Source organism: Xiphias gladius, chromosome 21 (assembly GCF_016859285.1).
Source record: "Xiphias gladius isolate SHS-SW01 ecotype Sanya breed wild chromosome 21, ASM1685928v1, whole genome shotgun sequence".
Classification (NCBI taxonomy): Eukaryota; Metazoa; Chordata; class Actinopteri; order Istiophoriformes; family Xiphiidae; genus Xiphias; species Xiphias gladius.
In genome coordinates this window covers 21,765,045-21,791,661 of record NC_053420.1, presented here as the reverse complement: position 1 = coordinate 21,791,661, position 26,617 = coordinate 21,765,045, and the positions used below count along the sequence as shown (strand labels likewise).

Genomic DNA, 26,617 nt, shown 5'->3' with positions numbered 1-26,617 from the left:
CCGTCTCGCAGCTGTATGTCTCCGCCAACCAGTCAAGTTGCAGTTTACATCCATGTCAGTCCAGACTCATAAAATATATGTGGTGAAGACTTTGAAGGAATTTACTTAACGTTATTAAGTGTTTTTTGTCATTATTATAATATGAATTCTTGACTTATGTCCAAAAACGTGTTTTGTGAGGTCACAGTCACCTTGGCCTTTGACCTTTGACCACCACATTCTAATCTGTTCCTCCTTGAGTCCAAGTGGATGTTTGTGCCGTATGTTATGAAATTCCCCCCAGGCGTTCCTAATATATCACGTACAAAAGAATGGGACAGACATACAGACAAACATATGTCTGGAGGGATGTATTTATAAAACACATGATCAGTTTGGCACAACTGCTTGTATGATTTTTTTCTAATCACTGTTAGGTACATCTTCAGTACACAGAAAAAAAGCAAACACAATTTTTTTTAAATCAATAATAATTAAGTCTATTTATTTCAAAGTGTAGTTTTAATGCTGGTATAAGTGTTCATTTTTAACTTTCCCATTAATATCTAAAAGGCAGTTATGTTATACAGGTATGTATTTATTGCCTATTTTACAGCGGCTCTTAGCAGGGCTTAGACCGTCAAAACGGAGGACCACCATCTTACTATCGGTTTTTATATGATCATTTAGAGACCTGTAAATGTATGAGTCTTGAAAGCAGCCATAAAATATTATATGACATCATATTCTAGACTACAATATGTTAGAATACATCTATCCCCATATTAAATAACATTCAGTTAACGCATTATAACACAGACACACAGGACACCATATTTGGGTGTGTCTAGCCTTGCCCACTCAAACCAAGTGCTCCCACTCTGGCATTAGACACAGAACAGAGAGGGATAGATTAGAGCAGTGGGTGGCTCTAATGTTGCCATGCCTCATAAAAACACCATTCAGTTAAATGAGGTGAACTCACAAAGCCAGTTGATACAGTGTGTGTGTGTGTGTGTGCGCGTGTGTGTGTGTGTGTGTGTTGAGTAATCCTTGCAGCGGATACAGCTGATGCCATCTGTTTAACCTCCCCGCTCTTCGGTGGCTGCCCTAAAACTGAAAAAGTGCCTGTATGCGTATGTGTGGTGTGTATGTGTGTGCGCGTGCACGTGTGCGTGCATGCGCCTGGCCTCCCACAGAGTGCTCAGTGGAGTGTGGAGGCCCCATTTTGCATAGAAGATAGACTTTAGAAAAGAGGTGCAGGGGCTTGTTGCAATACAGACGCAGACAAACAGGCAAGTAGTTTGGTGCAGTCCATGGGCTGCAGCGGACAGTGCCATTTCAGGTATATCCACTCATTGTTTTCGTGCTCCCTGGTGACCAGCAGTCAACAGCCTCAGTCTGAACATCAAGAGTCCGGATGAACTGAGCTAGCAAAAACACCGCCAGGGAAGTATTTGAAATAGACTAAGGCTCATATATTCACCATGATTTTTACGAAGGTAAAGCCCCTACATGTAGTATTGATGTATTATTAATCAGGTTAATTGCGACCCTTCAGTTAACATAAATGACACCACAGAGTAAATGGCTCGTAGGTGTCAATTAAAAAAATCACATAACAGGATATCTTAAAAGTAGTTCAGGTCAACAGTTTACACATATTTCTAAAAACTGTGCGTGGCTATATCAAACTGTAGGTAACCATAGCAACAACATTTATCTTCCATTCTTCACCGGTAGTAAAATTACTTGTGAAACTTGACCTAACCATCCTAACCTAACCATCGATAGTGGACCCTGTAGAGTACTGTCGTCAAATTATGCTAACAAACCTTTCCAGTGTTGGATTAGGGGGGCCGTGTCCAACAATTTCTGTAACTTTCCAAAACACACAATCTGACATTCACACACACTTCTCTCTCAAGCTCTCTTTTTTCATTCTTGAAACAACTATTTCTGTCACTTTTCATGTGAACAACCGAGTGCAGAACTATTAATGCCTTCCACGAGTGACTGTCTGAAAATGTGTGCCGTTATTCTGATAATCAAAAAATATTGTATCTCCTCTGTCTGTATGACAGCTGTTTTCTCACTCTGCAATATCGAGTGTGGCTGTTAAGAACAACAATGACCTATTTTTCATTTCCAACGTGGTTGAACCAACTACTTCTAATGAAGGATCAAGTATATTGGCTTCATCCTGGTCTAAAATCTATGTAGGCACACAATCATAGAGAGTGCAATCATGCTCATCAGTAGAGCTGGACCCAGCTTCCCCACTCCAAATAACTTTTAGATAAATTACATTATGTCATGGTGACAAATGGGAGCTAAAGTCGAGGTTTGAGTTCAGTTTATGCCAACAGAACCAGAACATTCCCACTTATACAAAACCACTTTCCAGGTGACAAGGGGCAAATACTTTACCAAAATAGTGAAATTAATGATGCCCCTTCTAGATAAACACACTGATTTAATGGATCGTTATACATTTGATTTTCTATGCTTAGCTGAAACAGGTTTGGTGTGGTTGTACCATGAGAGTCACCAGATGCACCAGTTTGGCAACACTTCATGCTTGATTTAGACTTGAGACCTCAATGGCCTGGCAAGACAGAGTGTGTGTGTGTGTGTGTGTGTGTGTGTGTGTGTGTGTGTGTGTGTGTGTGTGTGTGTGTGTGTGTGTGTGTGTGTGTGTGTGTGTGTGTGTGTGTGTGTTTGTCTATATCTGTGTGGGAGTGAAGCAGAAAAACAGGCAGAGAATATGCTACAAAGACTGTGTGTGTGTGTGTGTGTGTGTGTGTGTGTGTGTGTGTGTGTGTGTGTGTGTGTCTGTCCATGACAGGACGAGACCCTTTGGTCTACAACACCACCTCACATGGGTAGTAACGCTTCCTTGGAAATCAATTATGTAAATACTGAATTATGCAAATGGTAAATTTGAATAAATCTATGTGTTTGGGGAGACAAGATTTTGGTGTGGTTTTCTACTTGGAGTCAGGAGAGGAGAGAGAAAGACAGAGATGAGGAAAGAGGGATAAAATGAGGATTAGGCTGGAGAATGTCACTGGCAGACACAGCTTGCGCACCCAAACTCCTGATTTGTCTTTCTAATTAGGGAGAAAGATGGAGAGAAAGAGAAAAAGACAGAAATACAGACAGAGAGGAGAAAATAGGAGCTAATTCAGTGACAGCTTTTTTTCCTGTCATATCTCTATGGGAATAAGCAGGGTAAGCACATTCCTCATGTGTGCCAGTAATAAATGCCATTGGTACAGCCGAGTGCTTTCACCCAGCTCTTGTTTGGTCGATGCTGTTTGTGTGGATTTGCCCTCAAAGGCAAACTGAACAATCCACAGCGAAGTGCGCACACACATACACACACACCCGCAATGATATTCAAAAATCTCTAGCATGTTCCTGTATCATTTTTAAAAACTGACAAGCTTTGATAAAGAACAGAATACATTCTTTGTTTTTCCCGACAGTGAGACACATCATTTATTATACTGTTGAGGTAAATTTCAGGAAAAACTGTTATCTCTTATCATTCCACTTGTTGACTGAGCAACTAAAATCAGGAGGTTGTTCCTTATAACTTGCACATTGTTTATATCTCAGCAGCTAATTTGTGTTCACCATATCTATATTATCTGCCTTTTTTTGTTAATTGTACCTCATATTTCATTGATATTAACTACTACTACTAGACCAAAATCTGAACAGAAAATGATTTTCACTGCTTTAACCCTTAATTCACAAGTAGGAGGTGTGGTTCCTCGACATGCAACATTGCCTGCTCTCTTTCATACACATACAGTACAGACAAAAGAAGAAACATCCCATAAAGGGCAACACACAGTGGAGGTGTATGATGCAACATTTGCACCCATTGTTTTCTATGTAAGCAGCGCCATTGCACATCATCATAGGTGGGTGTACATCCATGTGACATATGTCCCTGGCCTATTTCCCAGCATTGTCTCGCATCAACTCTCCAGAAAAGCATTCATTTATAAAATTTTCTCCCTGAATTGGAACGTCTAGGCTACCATACCGTGACTATTTCTTCTGTCGTACGGCGCCATAGGTGTCAGATGACTCGTTTCAAATGATGTACACATACCTCTGTATGACGTATGACTGTCATCTTTTTATTTCAGGAAAAGTATAATTTTTCTTCTTTAACAATCCGTTCAAATTCAAAATGAATAGTCTATGAACAAAACAAAAACAAACCTGTAAAGGTTATGGCTCCCCAAGTTGTATCTTCAGTATTTTTTGGTGTATGGGAGTAATTCAGAATGCACAGGGAGTGTTGAAGGCGGGAGGTATGTTTGGGAGCTGCTAGAACAGCAAGAACATCGATACATACTAGTTTGCATTAGTACTAAACCATCTCAGCAGCAATTGAATCAGGGCTTGTGCAGCTACGGCAAGCCCTGAGGGGAAAACATGGCAGTTACTTTCTGCAATGCTTAAAGTAAGCTACACTATATTACAGTACTCAAGTAATTTTGTACCTCTGTTTAAGGCTGTGAGGCTTTCATTTCAATCACTGGCTGTTAGTTAATTTTTTTCCAGCACCACACCAACAGGCAAACACAGGCTTTTCCAGGTCTCTGCATCGGTGTTACAGGGTTATTAACACATAGACTCCAAATGCACAGCAGCTCAAATATATATGCATGAACCATCACACTAACACCTGTAGGTGATGCACACACCTGCATGCACCCACCGAAACACACATTAACTCACACTTAAGCATGCACACACAGTACGGCAGAAATACCAGAGGCATGAATTGGTTAGTCTAGCTGTTTGCTCATTAAATGTGTGTTCTCATCACATAGCTGGGGGAGGTTAAATGAATTAACACTTCATCATCAGCCCGTTTTCCCACCACAGACTGTCACAGAGACAGATAGAGAACAAGACAGACACTAAGAGGCAGATAGAGATAGAGAGAGGATGGAGAAAGAGAGATGTCATTTGAATAAGAGGAATAGGTTTTGTTGAGAAGAATATTAAGGATGGGGGAAATGAAAAGAAAAAAGGTAGCAGTCAAAGAGAGAGAGAGAGAGAGAGAGAGAGAGGGAGGGGAGACCACTCATTTGCTCCAATTTCTAAACATTTAGCCTAAAATAGTGAGGTTCCGCAAAGTTTTACTTTTTAGTCGAGAGACCCAACTTCTCCCCTAATCAGTTTCAAAACATTTTCTGTGCCCTGGAGAAATCTCATCGACAATAGACAGGAACAGCTTGGTCATACTAGATTCTGATTACGTCTAGCTATTTAAACCCACCAACAGGAACATGTCAAGAAAGCTTCCTCATTTTCACCACCTGTACAATTCCACTTGGCTGCACTTGACATTGGACTTACTTCGTTCGACAGGTCTGAACACAGAGTTTTGATTTTGCTTGAAATCTTAAAATTGAGAGTCAATTTCACTGCCAACTTTTCAATAAAACAATATTCAGGAAGAATCCAGGGCTCATTTGTGAATGCACTGCTTCAGTGAATTATAACTTTAACTGTCTCCATCAGCACATTATGTAAGATGAACCAGTACACTACTTCATACAGCAAGCAGAAACACCACGCCTCATTAATCCATATTTTTAAGTCTTCTGATGAACACTAACGCTGGGCAAAAATAGAAACAAAGTATTATGTTTCACAGGTCAAATGTTAGGTTTGAAAACCTGCTAGAGACTTCTAATTCTAAATTAAACTGCTGCACAAATCAAATTCATTGACATAACACCTACTGCCTGTCTACTGCCTTTATTTTTGACAGCAATGAATGCAACTTAAACAGACTCACCATTTGCTACAAAAACGAGAAATCTTCTAAATTCACAAACCTTTGACCCATGCTTTGATTGTTCTAAAATAAATCATTATTCCCCTGTATGAGAGCAAGCATCAAGGAAACATTACTTGTCATCTGGATAATAAGTCCTGTCCAGCTGTCTCATTACATCACAACTGCTCTCTGATGGGAGAGGTATTCCACTCCTACACATTTGTCCTTTGAACTGACAGGATTTGTGCTAGCCCCCATCCCCCCTCACTGCTTTGCACTGATCAAAATCTCCTCAGCCGGTGAGCGCACAGCTCGTCAGCAATTACCGCCGCTTGAGAAGATGGGGGAGTACTGTACGTGTGAGCATATGTCTGTGAGTGAGAGTGAGGGTGCACAAAGGGCTTAGCTGCTTTAACATGCAGAAAAGATGTCAAGTCTGTGATTACACTAGCTGATAACAAGTGGTTTAACTGTGTGTGAATATGTGTGTTTGAACTGCTGTTGCATTTTCAATTGTCAGTGTCTTTGAGAAAGACATTCAGGGTTTATATCCGATCGTGTGTGCATATGTGCACCTTCACAGTAATGTCACACTAGCAGACTCAAAAGCCGTGGCTATGCTGAAGGCAAATGTTCAAACACTCAGTTTCGATGTAAACCTCTCCCTTTCTACTGTTTCACTTCATTTTTCTTTCTCATTGATCCATCTTTCTCCTCTCTCCATCTCCTCTGGATTTTTACACCCATTCTCCTCTCCTTTCTTTCCCCTCTCCCACCCTCTGTCTTTGTCTAACAAGCAGAGTTGGCTATCTAGCTGGCTGGCAGTCAGAGTCAGACATCTGAATCTATTACTATACCACGCTCCAAGTCCCTTCTCTCCACCTTTCAGCTCTTATAGCCCATCCCTGACTATGTTTCTCTTTCTCTGAGCTCTCTGGCTTAATGCTTCCATGTGCTTGCGGCCCGAGCCACTGCCTGCTATCATAAATTCAGTCCTCTCTCATAGGTTGCTCAGGGAAAAGAAGAATACACTGGCAGACAAACCAAAAATTAATGTTAAATGTGTGTACACATGCGTGCACATGTAAAATACCAGGCTGACCTAAATGTGGGTGCTTCCATAAAAAGGCAGAGTTTTATTTCCTAGGTGTTTTTTCAACTGATATTCTGAGTGTGTGCGTGCATCTGTACTATTGCAACCATTCACATGGGATGATGAATAGACATTGAATGGATATATAATGTTAAAAGATGATTATCTTATTGATGTATTGCTACAGTCCCATTTGTGTTTCCTGGTAATCTGCTCAACAAATATGTGCTGAAAAACAGCAGATTAATGGTTCTTATTTTAAATGTTGTCATCTTGGGTCAAGTGAAAAAAAAAAAAAAAATCCATCCAGAGATTATTTTGGGATTGTCTGAATACAGCTAAACCAACATGTCCATCTGCCGCTAGAAAGCAAACACTCAAAGCAGCTGAAGTGATCTGAATTGACAGACTGATCACCACAGGTTAGTTGTGTGGAGGGATGAGATGTTGCAGTAGTAACGTTGTATAACCCTTCAAATCATAGATTTGATGTGTGATTAAGTTTTCAAAGATGAAACTGATTAAATATGTAGAAATTCCCACGAATGTAATCATGAAAATAAGGAAACATTCAATTAAAAAACAATGGTGTTAAAAAAAAAAAAAAAAAAAAAAAAAAGAAAATCAATAAAAGTAAGGGAATGTGCAGAAACAACAATACACAAATCTATAGAAGACATTATATTCAGTGATTACGCAGGGGAGCCTGCTGGTTAGCAAGAAAATCGTGTAACTGAAAGGCTTCATGTTCAGTGCAAAACACAGCATTTCCACCCTTGTCAACTGCCACTTCCTAGTGTCTCTACATAGCAGCAGGGCAACACTATTAACAGGTGTGGCATCATCCGCTGTGGCCTGAGTGTTTGTCATCTCAGGCCTGACTTTAATGATTGTTGGGTTTTTGACCGTAGTTTTCTTCATCTTTCTTTTGGACAGTGTCAAAAGCTTCTTTCTGAGTCATCACTCACTCACTCACTCACTCACTCACTCACTCACTCACTCACTCACTCACTCACTCACTCACACTCACACACACACACACACACACACACACACACAGCCAAAGGACAGGGACTGAGGGTTTGAAAAGAGAAAGATTAAAAGATGAGAGACAGAGGAGGAGGAATAAATGCTGGGAGAACATGTTGCCCAGGAGCGCATGTTGCTGTGCAGAGCATCCATTCTGCTTTTTAATCTCCTGGCAAACCAAACACACTTCAACAATGCCATCTAGTGACTATTTATGGGGTTACATCTTTTTTCCTTCTCACACCTTCACCAACTGTCTTTATCCAAATACTAGACATACCGACTAATAACCCACAATTTAAACCCACAGGTGATATGGGGTAAAAAAAAAAAAAAAGAAAAGAAAAAAGAAAAAAAAAACATCACCAGCCAAATGAAATGATATCATACTGCTTCAAATTCCTACTAAACAGACTGATACTGACATTCACCAGTATACACAATGTGACAGAACAACCTGATTCTCTGCTTAACTGCCTACACAACAATCGGGCTAGGGTGTTAAAGGAAAGAGGAGGTGCGAGAAATCAGGGACATCAGGAGTCACCAAATGGGTGCGACACCTCTTATCACACATTTAAACTCAAACTGTATAACTGACAAAATTCTCATATCAAGATGTCATTGTTAACATTAAATAAAAGATGTCAATTTCTTTTTACAAAATTCTGCCACAGATTGCAGCTGCGTGGCTTCACTACGACAAAATCTTAGCAAAACAGTTTCGGCTTTTTGCCTAATTTGCATTGTGTGAAATTTTGATCATGGGGAAAACATGGTAGCTTGGAGGGCAGTGTTAACTTAATCCCCTGTTAAAAAATTGTTCCTTTAATGATAAGTTTATGGGAGTCAAGGAAATGTCTGTCCTGGGTTTGAAAAGACTGTAAAAAAAAAAAAAAAAAGGAGCAAGGCAGTATGAGGCATGAAGAATAACCTATTTTCCACACTGAAATCGACATGAAAATTGCCTCCAGGGTTAATAAACTTCTGGATGGAGTATCCAAATATGCATGTAACACTAAAACATGCATATTTAATATAATGCAATACAAACTTTCAATAAGAAATGTTGGGTTTGTAACATGGACGACTATAAACCCTCAAACTGTCAGCTGAGCTGATGATTGCTTGCCTTGGCACAAATATGCAAATGGACAACTGTTACTCAGGCAGTTTATCCTGCTCTTTTTTTTTTAAATTTTCTGACATGTTCATATGTATCTGTAGCTTATTAATGTTTATTGGTTCTTTTTAATTTTGCCGTTTAAGTTTGTGTACACAGACCTATTAATTTCTACTAAACTGATCTGAATTAAAACTGTACCCTCTGATGCTGGTATCAATAACTGTTTTTTTATTGGAGACAGCAGATAAAGCTCACTTTTAATATGCAAGAATACAAGCAAACCAATTTGCAGTTTTCAAACATTCACCCGTGACCCCAAAACAGGTTAGAAAGTCGATTCTTCTCACCCACCCAGGAAGCTTCTGAAACACAATAGCTTAAAGCAGATGCTTATTACTGTCTGTGTGAATGTGTGTGTGAGTTTCTTTGCCCTGAATGCCTGTGCATACTAATAGCATTTTATTTGCAGCACTAATGTCACCTCTGAGGTAGAGAGACTAGTCGGGGGAAGAAAACAAACAGAGGAGGTGCTAATGAGAGAAAGGATACGAGTAGAGACCAGGTGTTAACGTAACTTGTCATCTGTTCCATGTCCTTAACTCAACGTGTAACTGTTAATACCTAAATATAGTCTCAGAAAAAGGTATGATGACAGGTCAAAAAAGCCAAGTTGTCTGTACTTCTTCAGAGCACCTTTGTAGGTGGGGTGTGAATTTGAATGTCATTGTGACAGGGGGAAATATGAAAAGCAAAAGAAGTAGTTTGTAAAGTACAGAAAATGCAGTATTGTGGAGCACACAGGTCTCCATATTTCCTGGCGTGGGAGAGGGGAGTGTCCCCCCTCCGCTCAAAAATGTGATTTGCTTATTGTTACTTCACTAGAATGTTTGACCTTCACTGTGCAGAATGATATACAGTGCATTCAGAAAGTATTCAGACCCCTTCACTTTATTTTAAATAAATTTGCGAAAAACTGTCATTATGGGGTATTGAGTGTAGACTGATGAAGGAAAAAAATGATCTATGCAATTTTAGAATAAGGCTGCAACATAAAAAAATGTTGCAAAAGTGAAGGGGTCTGACTACTTTCTGAATGCACTGTATGTACATAATTTGAAACTAGAAGGCTGTTTTCACATTCATCTGCTAAAGGAGGAAGGTTTCTCTGATCTCACCTTAAATCCCACAGTATATCAGTGTGATTTTGTGACATCAAAACGACTGTAGCTTAGAAGCCAATCATGGTTCAATATGCAACTTACGCTAGTGTGATATGCTAAGTTGAAGCCTCCAGTGCAAATAAACTGAGAATAGACTTTTCGGTGAAGTAGGAGACATCTTGTGTCCAGCAGATAAATATTTGAACAATATTTGCATTTTCATAGATTCTGGATGTAAATTGAAGAAAAATTCAATAAGTTAATTGAACTGTTCAGTTGAAAACCCATATTGAACACAAATTATTTGTGTATTTTGAGTGTTTGGGTATTTGACTTTTATGTCTTTTTATATGTCTTTACAAATCTGGAGAGGATGTTAAGTTAAATATGTGAAGTGAAGGTGTGTGGAGGGTCGGCTACTATTAGCGCTAATCAATCATGGCCAGTGTTCAGATCTCAATCCTGATTTCATTGGCTCTGTCTTCATACACTACATGAAGAAATATGACATACAAGGGAGGAGTTAACACAATCAGGCGCTACGCAATGCAACAGAATTTTGTACCAAACACAAATTTAAATATACCAATATAGTATTGACTGAACTGTGAATGAACCTTGCAAGCGGATATCCTCCTATAACACACACATTCCTCTGATGTAAACTGACACATAGCCAGTTACATTCACAGGTAAGCACATGCACAGATACATACAGACACAGATATATACTGTATACAGACACAAATAGTCCCAGTGGTGGTAACGGTTGGCGATCAGACAGGAGTAAATGACTAATGTGAGTGTTCGTGACAGGAAGCCTGAGGCAGTGTGGGGAGCAGCTCAGCTCTCTGACAGGTGTTGCCTCCCCACCTCCCTAACCTCGTCACCCCAACACTAACAATCGGGCTGCATGCTGGGGAGCCAGGAGTGCATGTGTGGAACTAGGATGGAGGTAGCTCGCTATATATGTGTTTGTGTATCTCGATAGTGTCACAGCAGTGTGTGTGTGTGTGTGTGTGTGTGTGTGAATGTATGTCTGTGTGTGTATTTATTTAGTCTTCTCTACGAGATAAGGCAGCTCCCAAACTACTCAAAGTGGAGCGCTTTTAAGGTCGAATGGGGAGAGAGGGGGGGGTGGAAGGACTTTTTCTTTAAGTCTCCAGCTGCGCTGTTACCGGTGGATGCAAGGTTGATGGAAAATGCAAAGAAGAGAGGGAAGCCCACCTGCTAAGCAGCATATTGGTGGAGCTCTTGAATCAGATTCGCAGTTCCTTTCAATCTCCTCAAAAGCTGAAGCAACACCACAAAAAATACATAAACAGAGCACGTCTTTCTTTTTAATCTTAGGGGTGAATTCTGCTACCTTTCAGCTCTTTTTTTGGTTTGTTAGGTATGTGTGACATTTTAGACAGCAGAGAAATCCAGCTGGGGAACTATGAATATGGTAGACAGTGGTTGAGCAGGAAAAAGTGTCAGAGGTGAGACCGAACAAGAAGGACAGGTGAGAAAGAGGATCATCACCTGAAAGCAGCAGACATCTCCCCCTTCATTTTAAACGTACAGGTAACATACAGATACAATTCTGCTTTGCAACTATACCAAGCCAAACTCCAAGCTTGCTTTAATCCAAGTGTTGACAAAATCATGCTCAAACCTGTCAAACACCCCCATCATCAATGACAGAGTCTGGTCAACACTTATTTTCTACTCTGTACAACCACAAACAGGATACACCTCTTTAAGGTGTCTCTCCACTTCTACACACACAAACGCACATTTGCACACACCCTCACAGGCTGTATTGACTTGTCTCGTCAGAAAAAGTAGATAACAAGGCTGCGAGGAGACAGTGTTCAGTTTCTCATTGCGATGCAACATCATTAAATGTTTGGACCCATATCAGTGTAAGCTAAGCCAGCAGCTTCATTCAGTGTTCATTACAGCTGGCTGGCACACCGAAACGATACTGCGGGACAAATCAATTGGAGAGAAGTGTGTGTGGGGAGGGGGGGGCTGTAGGAGATCCCATGTTTAATTTTAGCAATGAGTTAAGTGAGTGAAAAACTCCAATTAGGGAATCGCAAATTAATGATCAGCAATAGATCACTGCTCATCAATATACATGTCAGTAACAACAGAAACTGTCTGCAGCTTGTAAATCACATACACACACACACACACACACACACACACACACACACACACACACACACACACACACACACACACACACACAAGAAACTGTCTAGCTCTTGAGTCAGGCTTATCGAAACTGTAACATTTCCATTTTCCATCAAAATCCTCAAGAAACTCTATGGCTATCGCCTTTCATTCGCTCCCACACACTGTACTGCTGGTTGACTCATTATCAGTCGGAATTCTGACAAGACTGTGTGTCAACAAGCACATCTGAAATGAGAAAGCAGAGCTGTCACCAAGTCTACATGCAACAATCAATGCAATCAGTGTACATGCATACCGGCAGGGGTAATCGGATTACCGAAGTGCATGTGATTGATTTGATCTGATTTAGATTGGAATAAGTGTAAAGTGCGTAGTAGACAGACAGCATTGTTCATGTTCCAGTTTTCATCTAATGTTCCTTACTGTTATTATTAATACAGCCTGTTGAAATAGATGATTATACCAATACCCCAACAGGCTACAAGCAACATCAGTGATCTCTGCTCTAATAAAGTACGGATACTGTATTTCTCCACGCCACATTTATGTTGCCCCCACACCACTCACACAATCTATTCAGTGCAGAGACTCAAGTTATCAAGGATACTTGTAAACAAAGGTACTGTAACAGCTATAAAAGCATTTCATTTGAATCTGAATCAAAACAGTTTTACTGGCAAGACAACTAGATAGATAATTTCAATGTCAGACTGAGTGGAAACAAAGAGAAAATGAACAGACCCAGTCAAAGTTAATCGACATGAGTGATAGAAAAATAGTTACTGAAAAGCGCCACAATGTGATATTGAATATGACGAATCTAAACTTCAGTGTTACTAACAAATGAACCGTGAGCACACAAATATTTGATATTCTGCTTTTACAAAAATTGCCTTCTGCAATACAGAAACCAGGGTTGTCAGGATGTGCATCCTAATAATTTAACCCACCAGTGTCTCAATCCAGAGGTGCCATTGAAAGTGTAAACAGCAGAGGGTGCGGTTGACTAATACAAAAGGTCTCTGGAGGAAAAAAAAAAATACTTTTTCTGCTAAATATTACAAAAATTGATATGTTAAATTTTGTCATCAAAGTTCCCCTCCTGACACATTTTAAAGTATCTAAAAACACTTGCTGTATATTTTGTTTAACATGGCTTTTCCACATAAAATAAAATACATCTACGCTTACTTCCCCATTGAGAAATTCTGTATCTATGAATATTCAGATCACAGGTCTCGTACCCCGTCCACCACAGCTGTTTGGGCTAGGTTGATCGGTGAAAGAGCAGTGCGCATCGAGATGGCTAGTGTTAGAGGAAACATCGGAAAGATTCACCCGTACATGTTTGAGCCTCAGTCAGACCCAGCCTCAGACGTGTTGTGCACCAAAATTGGTGACTAGAAGACGTATCAGAATGGTAAGTGTAGTTAGCATCTTTGATTTGTTTTAAGTTGTTTTTTAGCTAGTTAGTTTGTAACTGGCAGTGGCTGACACAGCGTTAGTGGTTGTGATAATGCAAACTATCGCCCTCTGTACTGACAAGTCCGCTCTGCGCTGGAGGTTTCAGGTTTCTTTTGCCCCACCCCACAAGTTGAAGGGATTGATTCCATAGGTATGACACGTAGGAAACCCAGACTGTCTGAATCCATGTTTTGAGACTGTTATTCGCACACTGTAGTTTTGAGGCGGAAATAATCAGCCATGGCGTTAACTGCTTATTTCCCTCATATGTCTTGTATCATATAAAAAATACCATATAGACATGTTAACAAGGTCAAAAACTTGATTTTCATTGGAGAAGGTCTTTAAGTCACTTTGTGTGTCAAATATGATGTACATTTAAAATGTTGGCCAATTTCACCGTTTAGTTTACCTGAAGGACTCAACAAACCTTGAGACTAACAACTCACTGACATAAACAGTAGCAAATAACCAGAAGAAAGCACTGACATTAAGTCTTAGAGAAGTGGTTTTCAAAATCTTTTTCACAGGTTTAAATTTTTTTAATATAACTCCACTCAAGATAACACAAATGTTATTGAAGAATGTTAAGTTTTACAGTCAAAACTTAATTTCACATTGAATTAAAAAAAAATTCCATAGATTCATACTGTAGGGGGCCAAATATGCTAATTTAAATATATGACTATATAAAAAGTCAGATGTAAAAGGGATAGTTGCCTTTGTCTCTTATGGTTTATGAAGACACATGAACAAAAGGAAGGAAAGAACAAAGGAAAATAACGATAGTTGTTTTGATCACTTCACTGACTACATTCTTAAGGATCCTGTTATTTAAGGTACTTGGTTACATCGTTACAGCTACTGTGTAACACAGGCGGTCTGCAATTTTGACAAAGTGTAAATTAAAACATCAAATCAATAGTTCTGGGGATATTTAGTACAACACAGTTTGACTCAACAGGCCAACTAGTGGAAAACACAGTTCTGACCATTGCCAAGGGCCCAAATTTTTTTACTCACCAATGTCTTGACCTTTTCTTGCTCTTCACGGGCCTTCCCTTTCTCAAGGATTAGGGCAGGCATCAGCTCATCCAGGCCTGTGGTTGCAGCAGTCTCTCTCTCCCTCTGGGCCAGTCTGGCCAACTGCTCCCGCATCAGGGCCTGTTGACGCTCAAAGCTGAAGCAGGGGATGATAAGAACTGTTTTAACCTTTTCCTTTATTTATCCAGTAAAAGTCTGCTAAACATGCAAAACAGCTTCCTAGTAAGGTCAGGCGGATAGTGGTTTAGATGAAAACCAATATCTATATTTTTGGGAAAGTCTCCAAAAGTTTAAAAAAAAAAAAAAAAAAAAAGTATATCTTATGCATTGTTTTTCTTCAGTATTGTTGTATTCAGGAATCCATGATTTGTTGTCTGGAATTAAAATATCACTTTAAAATCTAATCAATTTAGGGTATATCATGAATATACTAGTGTAGTTTTAAGACACACTATGAATACCTGAGGAGAACACACACCAGGATATAATTTCACCTATAATGTAATGCAATCCAATCCAACAACGTCATGAAATATGGCCTAAGAAATTATCATAAATTTCACTGCCACATATGCTCAACAAAATCTCATGATTGCCAGCTTTACAAAGACAATATACACTGACAAGCAGTAGTATTGCGTTCTTACATGTACTTCTACTATTGTACCTATAAAAATGATATACTCGGCCATGACCCCTTTTTCTCTAATTTGCAAACTACGCAGACCTACATCGTTAAGAACACATTATATTACTGAGGTTTGGCACTAATTACACTGATCAAAATATAATAATATACTGTAATTTATGTCTGACAAATGTTCAAGAAACAGCATTAAAATGAGAGTGGACTTGCCAACATGTTAATTTATAGACACTGAGGACAGTATATGAGCATTCCATCAGCATAGCAACATGCCTGTTATCCAGACAGAGTAAATCAACACAGGCAGGTCACTCGGAATGTGTGTGTTCCCCATAAACATTGCACATTAGCATCAAGTGTCTACTATGTTATGTATCTGTCACCTCCACTGGTTAGAAGCTGATTGTGCCGACACAAAAGGCTCAATGTAAATTCATGAAGATATACGTTAGGATCGACTTTTCTGCACAATCTACCATTTACCAAGATGAATTCGCAATGATTAATTGACATCTCAGGGAGGTGTCAAATTCCAAGTTAGTTAATATTAATGCACTATATAATACATAGTAAATAATATATAATAAATAAGTCATAATAAATAACAACTTACATGCAAAGTTATGGCAGGTCCTTAACTTTGCATGGCGAACCAAATATGGCCGGATACAAACAAAAAAAGGACTGCGACCTTGACATTATGAGCACTTACTCTTTGCGCCGGTCTTCCTGTATTTTTGTAGTGGAGGGTCCTGTTGGTTTTGGACCTGAAATTCGAATGGGATGAATATCAATACTATTAGCAAATACAATACGGATCAGTTTTCCAGGACAGATGGAACAAATGGTAATCAGTATATGAAGGGTTAAGGTCTCATTTAAGTTGACAAAAATGGGCCCTCCTTTAAAAACCATTGTCGCTAATGTTAACACAATTATCAAGTAACAACTAAATGTAACAACTAAATGTAACTTACAAACTTTAATTATCATATAACATGTATTTGAGCCACACAGTAAGGCAGCTCCAAACTCAGTCTCTCTAAGACCTTGTTTAAATATTCTAATAAAAAGTGTACACATGAAACAGTTTACATGTACTATATTCTGTCCTTTCTGTAAGGAAAAATCCCAAAAAAAAAAAAAAAAGTCACAAGGCAGTAGAATTGATCTTCATGCTGATACTGTTCTCATCAGTCGGGGTACGTGGACATACAGTATTTGCTGACACTGTGGGCCTCTCAATGGGAGCTCTGCGAGAAAGGAAAGGTCTTTGACCAGGACGTACTTGCTGGTGGTTTGTGACTGTCTGGTGGAGACGGTGGTGGCTTGGCGCTGTCAGACCCCTGAGATTCCCTCATCCGCCGGATCACATCCTCTGAGAGCTGGACAGGAATGTGGGAATAAAGACATGGCCTCTGATGTGGGTGCAGGATAGATGTGTGCCTTCGTAAGCGGCAAATTAAAAGCTCACTGGTTAAAGAACCTATCATTCAGCCTGCTGAAGTGTCTTTGAGCAAGTCACTTACTTGCTTACCAGCTCCAGATGTGCTGCTGCACAGCTGTGCCTGACCTCTCTGACCCTACTGAATAGTAGGACAAGGAGTAGCTATCTGCCTACATGGATGCACACATGAACACATTATTAATTTATACGCCTAATGTACAATGAACAGGTTCACAGGCGGGGCACAGATGCAAACTGTGCGTTTATGAAACTGAAACTCGCTAATGTTTTGTAAACGTTTGCCGTTACAAAGTAGTTACATTTACTCGAGGGTAGAGTAACGTTACTCCCTCATGTGTTGTTGACACAGGATATCTAGCTACTGGTTACTTTACGCTGTGGAAATTTCGCCGGCACAATAACGTTACAATGCATTATGTCAGCGTAAATATGCGCTTCGCTGGCCTTTTACGACTAGCTACACATCGCAATTCATCAAACTGTTGCAAGGGTAGCCTACTAACCTCTAGATAGCGGGTAGCGGTAACTGGGCACAGACGGGGGGTATGACCCGGTTCATTTGAGGACATGGGACCTGTCAGCCTTTCAGCGCACCTTAGACCGACACCACCGCAAAAGCCCACTAGCTAACCGTTATTAGTTTTAGTGGTTATGCCTAACGATATAGCAAATTCAAACTTTGGCTTGGTATTTGCCCCTGTTACGCGATACGTTACGTTATATCTACCTTCACTCCTTCAATTACTGTGACCTTCTCGTCTTCGTCCAGTCCGAATGACACTTTTCTAGCCGTGCTTCCATTTCCTCCCATTTTGAACAGGTGTCTTTTCCCACCCGATTAGAAAAAAATAAAATAAACCCCCCTTCTAGCGTTTTGACAGTCTCTCACACACACACACGAGAGCGGCAGGAGTCGCCGCCACAGCGACTGGTAGTCAAACTACTCCAATAAAGGTCACTCTGGCGCTGCAGTATCCTCCAAGCTCATTGGTTGGAGGAATTAATTCGGAGCCAATGATTCATGATCGTGCATTTCTGTGGACGAAGGGTGGACGGGAATTGTAGTTAAGAGTACCGAACGACTAATGTGAGGTCTGACTTGTGAATCTGTTTAAGACAAATGCCACATGAAGAAACATAGATCCTGGATGTATGAGACTGTCGAATCATCAACACAAGAGGAAATATAAAATTTAAAAAAATACATTGAAAGAAAAAACAAAACAAAAAAAAAAAAACCTATCCCAGAGTTTAATTACCGCAGAAAACCACAGGGTGGCGTCCTATCCCAAAATTTCAATATATTGTATTGCCTCAACAGGCCATGATGTGGTGTCCCATCCCCAAAACAACCAAATGAAAGAGTCCATGGTTTATTCTGTAGCTCATGGAATGCTCAACACATTGCATTAATACGGGCTGGATATTATACAATCAATGCACTTAAATAAAAAGGCAATTTACACACAATTTGCAAAATTATTTCACCAACAAACGTCTTGGGTATCCACAGAGTGCTCCTCAATTCCATAACAATGCACCTTGTGAACTCTCGACATCAAACAGCAAAGAGATTTCCCAATCACTGTTCTAACTCTGATGTAAAAGGGAACACTCTTCTAAGTAATAGAACAGTGTTCACCAGCAGTCAACTATGAATATATAAGTCGGACAAATACTGTATTTTTTTAGAAATACATCACTTCTTTAGTGTGTTGTTGCTTTATGATGATGAAAAAATAAATGTAACCCTACATCTTCTGCAGACAGGTCACCATTATCTATGAATACTGCTAATTTAAATAGAGTAATCAATTCCTACCAAACATAGTATTTTCAGGGGAAAACCTAAATCCATCATATCTCCTTGGTAGGCATGAGTAAATGTGATCTGAGGTGGTTTCAAAAGACTCAAGTATGTCATTGTAGTAATACTATTTATGAAAAGTATGATTTCATGAGTTGAGCCAAGACACAAACACCTCAAGCGTGAAATAAATCAGCAAGCAAACTTTTCTCTGCAACACTCCAGTAGTTTCCTCCTTGACATTGACTTAAAATTACCCATCACTGATATAATTGCCTGAGCCTTTCTTGTTCAGAAGGAACCAAAAGTTATTATCTATATAATGAAGCTTTACAGATACCACCATTTGATTCTATAAAATTGAGCAATATATTTTTTGGTCTAATTTTACCACTTGCAGTAACATTTATGAAAACTCTGAAAACAGGAGAAAAAAAAAAAAAAAAAAAAAGAAGAAGAGGTTTGCAGCAAAATAAAAACTCAACTTTGAAACAGCAACCCTTCTGCAGCAAGCAAAGCTGAACTAGATATGCTGATATGAAATGAGCACAGGTCTGAATTGGAATACAAAAAACATGTGATTGCACATTTGTTGCTGATATCAGACAAATGATAACACTTCCTTAATGACTATGAAGCTAACAAATTTGCCTTCAGTAGCAGGAATGATTAATCTGGTGTAAGAAATTAAAGCAAAAGCAGAAGCAGAAGCCTCTAGTAGAGAGCCTTGCAGATGGTTTGTGATCTTTAAAATGAATGCAATGCCTGTATTTTTGAGTTACTGATTTCCTTATTATATTGCATTGACACACATCATGCTAACACCGTTCACTTGTTAACGGGACAGACAGCACCTATTTCATAAGACAAAGTACACCTATCAAAATGAATGAGCACGAGTCCTTGCCCTGTATAAAGAGGCACGGTGACAGCTGAGTCACAGATCTAATTACAAGGCAGTAAATAGCAAAGTCAGTAGAGATGCTGTTACTCAAAGGCTTTAGTGGTAATGTACAGATGTTGAGTTGTCATCATTAGAATGTTAGATCGAGTTTAAAGATGTGGGTACTTAAAGTGGGGCTAAAACTTCATCACTGAGGATTGAGCAGTTGATGCTGGAATGACAGAAAATGTGCTGTGACGAGTCGGTAAGACCCCACATTTAAGAGCCTGTGGAATAGAATCTATATGGGGTCTGTCGGGTCCACATTGAGGGACAGTACTCCATGTGTGGAGCTACAGCAGCAGTGCACTCTGGCAACAGTGTTACAAAAGCAGTTTGCTAAATTCACAGTCCTCCAGATATTTGGCTAGCAAAGGTCTCTCCTTAAAAGTGTCCACTTGGCCTCAAAGAAAGACCAAGATTACCCTTCCTTCTATGTCCAACTACTTCATTTTGTGTTTTTTTGGCCAACTCCTCTGGTCCCCACCCTGCCTAACACACTACACATGCACAACATTTAAGTTCAGCTGGATAACCATCTGTCTTCTTCCAGTCTCCTCTTCATCCTTTCACACATTGATTGGTCTCCAGCGGTCAGCTTCAATGCTATTGATACTGCTGGACCCATAGGGTCCAGAGGCAACATCATCCAGGTATGCTCCTACCATACGAGAGCTGCCGGGACCAGAGCCATCAATCTGGGTGGAGGAGTAGAATAGGCCCTGGTCAGTCAGCTCCTTACGGCCAACAGTTGTAGCTACAGTGGGGGGAAGGTGGACGTCACTTTCATCCGGCTCATCCACCTGTGACTTGTAGGAGAACAGGATCTTGGGCTCTGAACTGTGGGAGAGAAGAAAGTAGTGAAATAAAGAAGAAACAGGGTCAACTGTATTAAGTGCATCTATACAGTATTCTGTATATTTGTATGATTCTCTGTACATACCCAAAAAAGCCTTTGAGGAATGTAACATAGATTAGCGGAGCAAATGTGGAGAAATACAGGAAGGTAGTGACATCCACACAGCTGGATCAGAAAAGACAAAATGAAGACAGGTTCCATAACTGAGTAATAAGTCCCATTAAAAGTTACAGAGCATAGGGGAGATTATCGGCATCATTATACACAAAAAGCCCAATCAATAGGTTGCTGCTAAAAGGATATGTTCAGATCCTCTGACTTAAACTCCACTGAACATCATAGAACCCACCAAAACAGTGAGCCATTCCCGTGGTTGCAACTCAGCCAACAAAATCAATTACAAAAAGTTTCAAAAACAGCCAGCCAGCTTGAAATTCAGGACATTTATCTAAAAAGCTTGTCAAACATAAACCTAATGCTTTTAAAGTCACAGCTCCTCTCGTTCCAGAAATATCACTCGACTTCTATTTCTCTTCCCACAATAGTGACAAAAGCAGGTCCATTTGCTCAATATTTCTAAACACATAAATTCTTTTAGATCCTTAGTTGTCTGGTAAATATACTGTACACGAATGTGCTGCTACAACAGCAATCGTGGGAATAATACTGACCAGAGTCCTTCTATGATTCCAGCACATAACAGGGCGCTGCCCAGGCCCTGGACAAGGTTCAGTAAAGACAGGGTGGCAGCATACACATAGAAACTCCTCTTAGCTACAAAGAGGGAGCAAAACAAAGATTAATGAACAACACAGAACAAGTGCCTTCAGCTACAGTATCATACAGTGATAAATAGCACATCAGAGAATGCAGTAAATCCTTGTGGGTATAAAGTGTCCATTCAACATAGTTACATGAATGAAATATTATGCTCATCTTTTAACTTATCAAGCATAATTTCCATTCTTTGCTGTAATGAAATCTATAACTTACATGGCAGAGATATCCTCTCCCTCAATGGAGTTTTAGGCAAGATCACAATCAAAGAGTAGACCTATGAAAAACGATTACATTATCAGGAATCGTTAGCAATCAGTTATCAGCTATCTGACAAGTATGAGTTTTATCTTTTTCATCATATCGCTACAGCTGCAGAGCTACAGCTTTACTGACCAGGAAGAAGAAGCAGGAGCTGGCCAACCAGAAGTGCCTTCCTCCGTGGCCGTAGATGTTGAAGTCCTCAGCGGAGAGGTGACTGTCTGGATAAAGGATCTCTAATGTGCCCTAAAACAATGTATTATTTATTTTAATTGCATGAATCACATAATGGCAACCTACCGAAAATTCCTGCCATGCAATGCCATCAATATATATCCAATGAAAGTGTTAAGATTATTTTACTTCTCGTCATCGGTCGTTACCTGTGTGATGGAGTAGGCGAGAGCCAGCACAGCGGTGATAGCCAGCACACGCTTTATACTGGACTTGCTCTCCAGGTGACCTGATAAATAAAGAAAGAGGCTTGACTGAAAAAAAACACAGTGTACAGACTTCATTTATAAAGGGAAAGTGAATAACAAACTGAATATTTGAAACAGACGTGTCATGTAAAAGGAGACAGAAACACCATACAGGTTGATGTATAAATGAGAACTGAAACTAGCACAGCAAACTTACCGAAAGCCAGTCCCAAGATGATAACACTGAGCTCAATAGCCAGCAAGAAGAAACGGGTGATTTCCCATAGCACCTAAAGAGACAAAAAAACATCATGGGAATCCACTGTGGCAAAGCAGACCAGCAGTGTTGTATCACATATTGACCCAGAACATATGCAAAAATTTACAGGTCATCATGTATATAATCATTTGTAATTTTTTTCTTCAACACTGCAGCCGTAAAAGTGTGCTATGGGAACAGTAGGTACATCACTGTGAACCCCATAGGGACCTGTCTGGTATGTGAGGAATGTCAGCCACGGTTTTAGTTTTAGACAAGAAAGCCCTACAAAGTCCTGCTGCAGCTCATATCATGCCCTCTGGGTGCTCCATAAAAGAGACACCTGTGACAAAATATGGTGACAGCTACTTCAGTACAGATGAAGTACGTATGCTGCAAAGCTGAAATCTCCCACATACTACAACAGTTGTATATAACAGATAACAGTGAACAGTAAAGAAGGCATCCACAACATTTTTACACTATTAAACTCCAAGAAACCTAAACAAATAAGCAAATAAAACTATAATGACAAGGCAAGCGTCAAACAACATACACCAGAATTCAAAGGAAAAAATTCAAATTTATAGTATATGATCTGGATCTGCCCCAAAATTTAATTGGTTCTTCCCTGGCCCATGCCCCATCCCTCCACCAAGTTCAGTGAAAATTGTAAAGTAAACTAAAACATAACGTCCTTGGGGGAGGTAACTAATAACCAGACCATTTAGAAAGGAATGCCTCAGTTTAAACCAATTTCCATCAGATTGTATGTTCTCACAAATAAAAAGCTGTGTTTTTCCTCTAAAAGGACACTTTTCACTGTAGTTTACAGTAAACATGAACATCTTCTGATGAGTACAGCTGGGAACATGTTTCCTGTAACGGAAAGTGAAGGGTAATTTTTTTGAAATGCACACAGTCCCTCCAAGCAATAAAAATAAAACATGTACAAATAAACTGTGAAACTACAAAATGTGTATGCTTCCAATGATATTTTTTAACCAAATATATTTGTGATATTTGTTTATATTGTTAGCCAAGTAGACTTGGGTAACAATTTTGGCTAGAGTAAACAACCAAAAAACAAAGTTTGGGAATCAAAGACCAAAATGATAAGCCTATAACTGTAGTATGTCCATCTTCTTATCTCTACACTTAACCCCAATCCAGTGATTTTTTTGGATCATATACATGTCAGGTATACTCACACACACACAGTAAAATATAATAAAGGAGATAAAAACTGGAGATAAAAATAAAAAATGATCTTTTGTTCAATGGTTTTCCCAGATTGTAACTGCATTTAGCGTTCAGGTTTGATTTACAGTTTCCTTTGAAAACATTATTAAAGTAAACAACCCTTAAATACCTTTAACAGACCTGTCAATTTGGAAGAGAAAGCAGGTTCCAATACTGTGTTTTGAATTTTGGTAGTGGTGGGGTTACCCTTTTGTTTACATTTGGATTGGAGATTGTGCCTGTAATTTACACATAAAGACGTTCAACCTGTTTAGTTTAAAAAGTATAATTTAAAAGCTTCCTTACTTTGTCTATGATGGTGGCAGCACTGGATGCACTGACAGTCATGGAAACTATGGCTCGAGTGATTCCAACTGCTGCTACAACAAAAACCTAAGAAATACAGTACACAACATGTTAGATGACATCTATTGTGTTCTTCTGAACAAAATAAAAATAAGTCCTGGAGTAGAATTAGGGGTAAAGTACAACTGATAGCACTAATACACTGTTAATACTAGTGAAAACAATGAGCAGTGTTCCTTTATTGCCTTGACAGGCACTGTAGAGCTGAGATATCCCCTCCTCTAGAGTCTTTGTGGTTAGGTTACCATCACTGGAATGATAACCCAAACAGACAGATGCAGTAAATTTTGGAAACAAAGAATAAGCAACTGTCACTGAGACAGCACAGATTATAAAACAGAGCAGTAAACAAGAAAGGACCTTATCAGTAAGTCGTTCAACAAGGTCATTTGTCTTTGTTGTTAGACAAAAGTGAAAGTTAAAGGCAATAACAGGTGCATCTTTCCAACAGCTTTTATGGGGATCATTACCAATGTGAAATATCCAGAGGCTCAAAGTTGTGTTCTGCCATTTCAAAGACTGATTAGGATAAAGCCTGGGATAAGCACTACTGTGTATCATCCAAGTCAAGTTCCATATTGCTCCGAATACAGTATGTCGATGTTTCTGTGGTTTGTGTCCTACCAGCAAGTAAAAGGTGACGAAGATGGGGCTAGAGGCGAGACGAATCTTTGCCCTGGCCGAGGGCAGCTTCCACATCAAGAATACAAAGAAAGCCACATTAGGCACTAGCAGTAAAATGTCCCAGAACCGCACCCTAAGACAGAGAGATGAATGACACGAGGATAATGCAGAAGTTTCTGAAAAATGTTATTTTATCTGCAGCAGAGCCTGGACATCTACAGACATTTTTGCGTGGTCTGCTGAGCATTCACTTTGAACAGTTAGTAATTTATATTTCCATTTCTGTCACTGTCGCATATGGATTTACTAACTCTCTTGTGGATTTCAGCTAGTTCTTCTACAGTAACTACTGATCACCTGGAGTCTCCAATATCCTCATACAGAACTTGCAGACATTTGTGAGGCTTGGTGATGTTGGCTTCAGTATCAGGCTTCCAAGTTGGGAATGCTGATGTGTTCTCCAATGGTGTGGGTGAAACACTGCCATTGTATTGAGCAAACCTAACCACAGCAGTCACTGTGGCTAGCATGGTGTCAGAACCTGAGGAGAAAAACATCTGAATATGTCAGATAGTAACTGGAATTGATTCCTCGCATCAGCCAAGGCAGACATTTTACCTCTCATTTTAAGAATTAAGAGTTTCCTCATTTAGAGGGAGGTTGGACCATCTTACGAAGTAGCGTTTGAGAGGCGAAGGTCAGTCACGTACAATCTTTTTTGCGTGCATATTATAAGTGAATATAAGCTAGGTCGAACTCATTTGTCACATCACAGATTTACTGCTGTATCAGCCAGGTTCAAAGTTACAGACCGTAAAACTTCCCCTTAGCATTTACTTACGCCTACTAATCAGTTAAATCCTTGTCAAGATACAACACCTAACTTGGTTGGAGTAAACAAAAACGACAAGAGTTGGCTAAAAATTATAATGGGAATTATAACGTAGCCTAACATACAATTCCTTCAAATGGTTTATCAACATGCTTTCAATTCGTTAAGGGGAATTTCAGATGTTAGCTAACGGCGCTACTTCCAGCTTCTTAGCTGCCGTCGGGAGATATCTTGTTTGTAAATTAAAATGATATTCTCCTTGCGTTGTGAAACGTGGTAATAATGGCAACGCTGACGTTGCCATATGGCTTGCTAATTAACATTAGGTCTCACTGCTTAAAAGCCGACTGGCTCACGTTAGCATCAAAACAAACGTGATACTGGTGCAAGTGCACTGACGCTGACCCAACGTAAAGACAGATACAACTAGTAAAAAAAAAAAAAACCCACATCTTACCGATTCAGAAGACTCGTATTCAAGGGTGCAACTTGTTGAAAAATGTTTTAAAAACAATATAACTTTAACACATGCTTCACACGCTATCGCACGCACTCTAATCGATCGACAAATCGATCACTAATACGGGACATGGCTGTAATGGATAGTTTCGTTAACAAATTTCCCCTATGTGGTCAGCTGACACTCGCCAAACAAGCGGAGCGAGTCTCGCGAGATGACATTGTGACGTACGTAGGGCTTTTTTTTCTCTAGTCTTTAGAAGAGGCAGGCTGTGGCTATGCTACATTTTTGTACATTTATTTAAAGTTAGAAAAGTAAAAATGCACATTAAGAGAGAGTGACATCCGCGAAAAGTGTAATAACATGAATAGGATGATAATATATTATGAAGCTTGGGATACAGGGAATTTTGTAAGCAATTTATTTGTCTGATGCAAGTGGAAAAGCATCATAAAACATAATGTTTTTCCATGTTCATGCCTTTTGCTTTGTTTGAGCCTTTACAGTGGGAGCATATTACCCTGAAGACAAAATAATGAAATTTCTGGACACATCATTTTGAGCACTGTATTTGAGAATGATGTTTAAAGCGCACTGCAGTGAGTAATTTTGTGAAATTTATGTTTTTATGTCCATGTAGATTTCAGAAGCAGTCCTATATTATCACACAAAACAACCAAAGTACTAGACTGGAAGTGCCATCGGAATGTCTAAATTTCTAGGAAAGAGTCTGTTTCTTCTATCAACACAC

At 39.5% G+C, this 26,617-nt stretch overlaps 2 protein-coding genes across 4 annotated transcripts in view; both read right to left on the bottom strand.

Annotated features, from left to right (window-relative positions):
* Window positions 1–17,966, bottom strand: part of LOC120807062 (MICOS complex subunit mic25a-like) — a 62,436-nt gene extending 44,470 nt beyond the window's left edge. The window contains exons 1-4 of the mRNA XM_040158711.1: window positions 17,742–17,966; window positions 16,835–16,931; window positions 16,259–16,313; window positions 14,880–15,036 (exon numbers count right to left, since the gene is read on the bottom strand). Coding sequence (XP_040014645.1) covers window positions 14,880–15,036; window positions 16,259–16,313; window positions 16,835–16,931; window positions 17,742–17,825 — 393 coding nt within the window. The 5' untranslated portion in view covers window positions 17,826–17,966. The remainder of the gene's footprint in view (window positions 1–14,879; window positions 15,037–16,258; window positions 16,314–16,834; window positions 16,932–17,741) is intronic.
* Window positions 17,967–18,344: 378 nt separating this feature from the next.
* tpra1 (transmembrane protein, adipocyte asscociated 1) lies at window positions 18,345–26,070 on the bottom strand. 3 transcript variants are annotated; one of them, XM_040116294.1, is made up of 11 exons: window positions 25,532–25,783; window positions 24,932–25,115; window positions 24,575–24,707; window positions 23,891–23,977; window positions 22,301–22,373; window positions 22,045–22,124; window positions 21,797–21,907; window positions 21,617–21,677; window positions 21,295–21,397; window positions 20,708–20,788; window positions 18,345–20,604 (listed from the first exon to the last, which is right to left on the bottom strand). In XM_040116294.1, exons 2-11 carry the CDS (start codon window positions 25,102–25,104, stop codon window positions 20,334–20,336), a joined length of 1,173 nt encoding a protein of 390 aa, XP_039972228.1. In that variant the 5' UTR covers window positions 25,105–25,115; window positions 25,532–25,783; the 3' UTR covers window positions 18,345–20,333. The 3 variants fall into 3 exon arrangements, with proteins under 3 accessions (XP_039972228.1, XP_039972229.1, XP_039972227.1); XM_040116295.1 differs by lacking the exon at window positions 25,532–25,783 and adding an exon at window positions 25,249–25,518; XM_040116293.1 differs by lacking the exon at window positions 25,532–25,783 and adding an exon at window positions 25,864–26,070 and having other exon boundaries at window positions 18,346–20,604.
* Window positions 26,071–26,617: the final 547 nt, after the last annotated feature.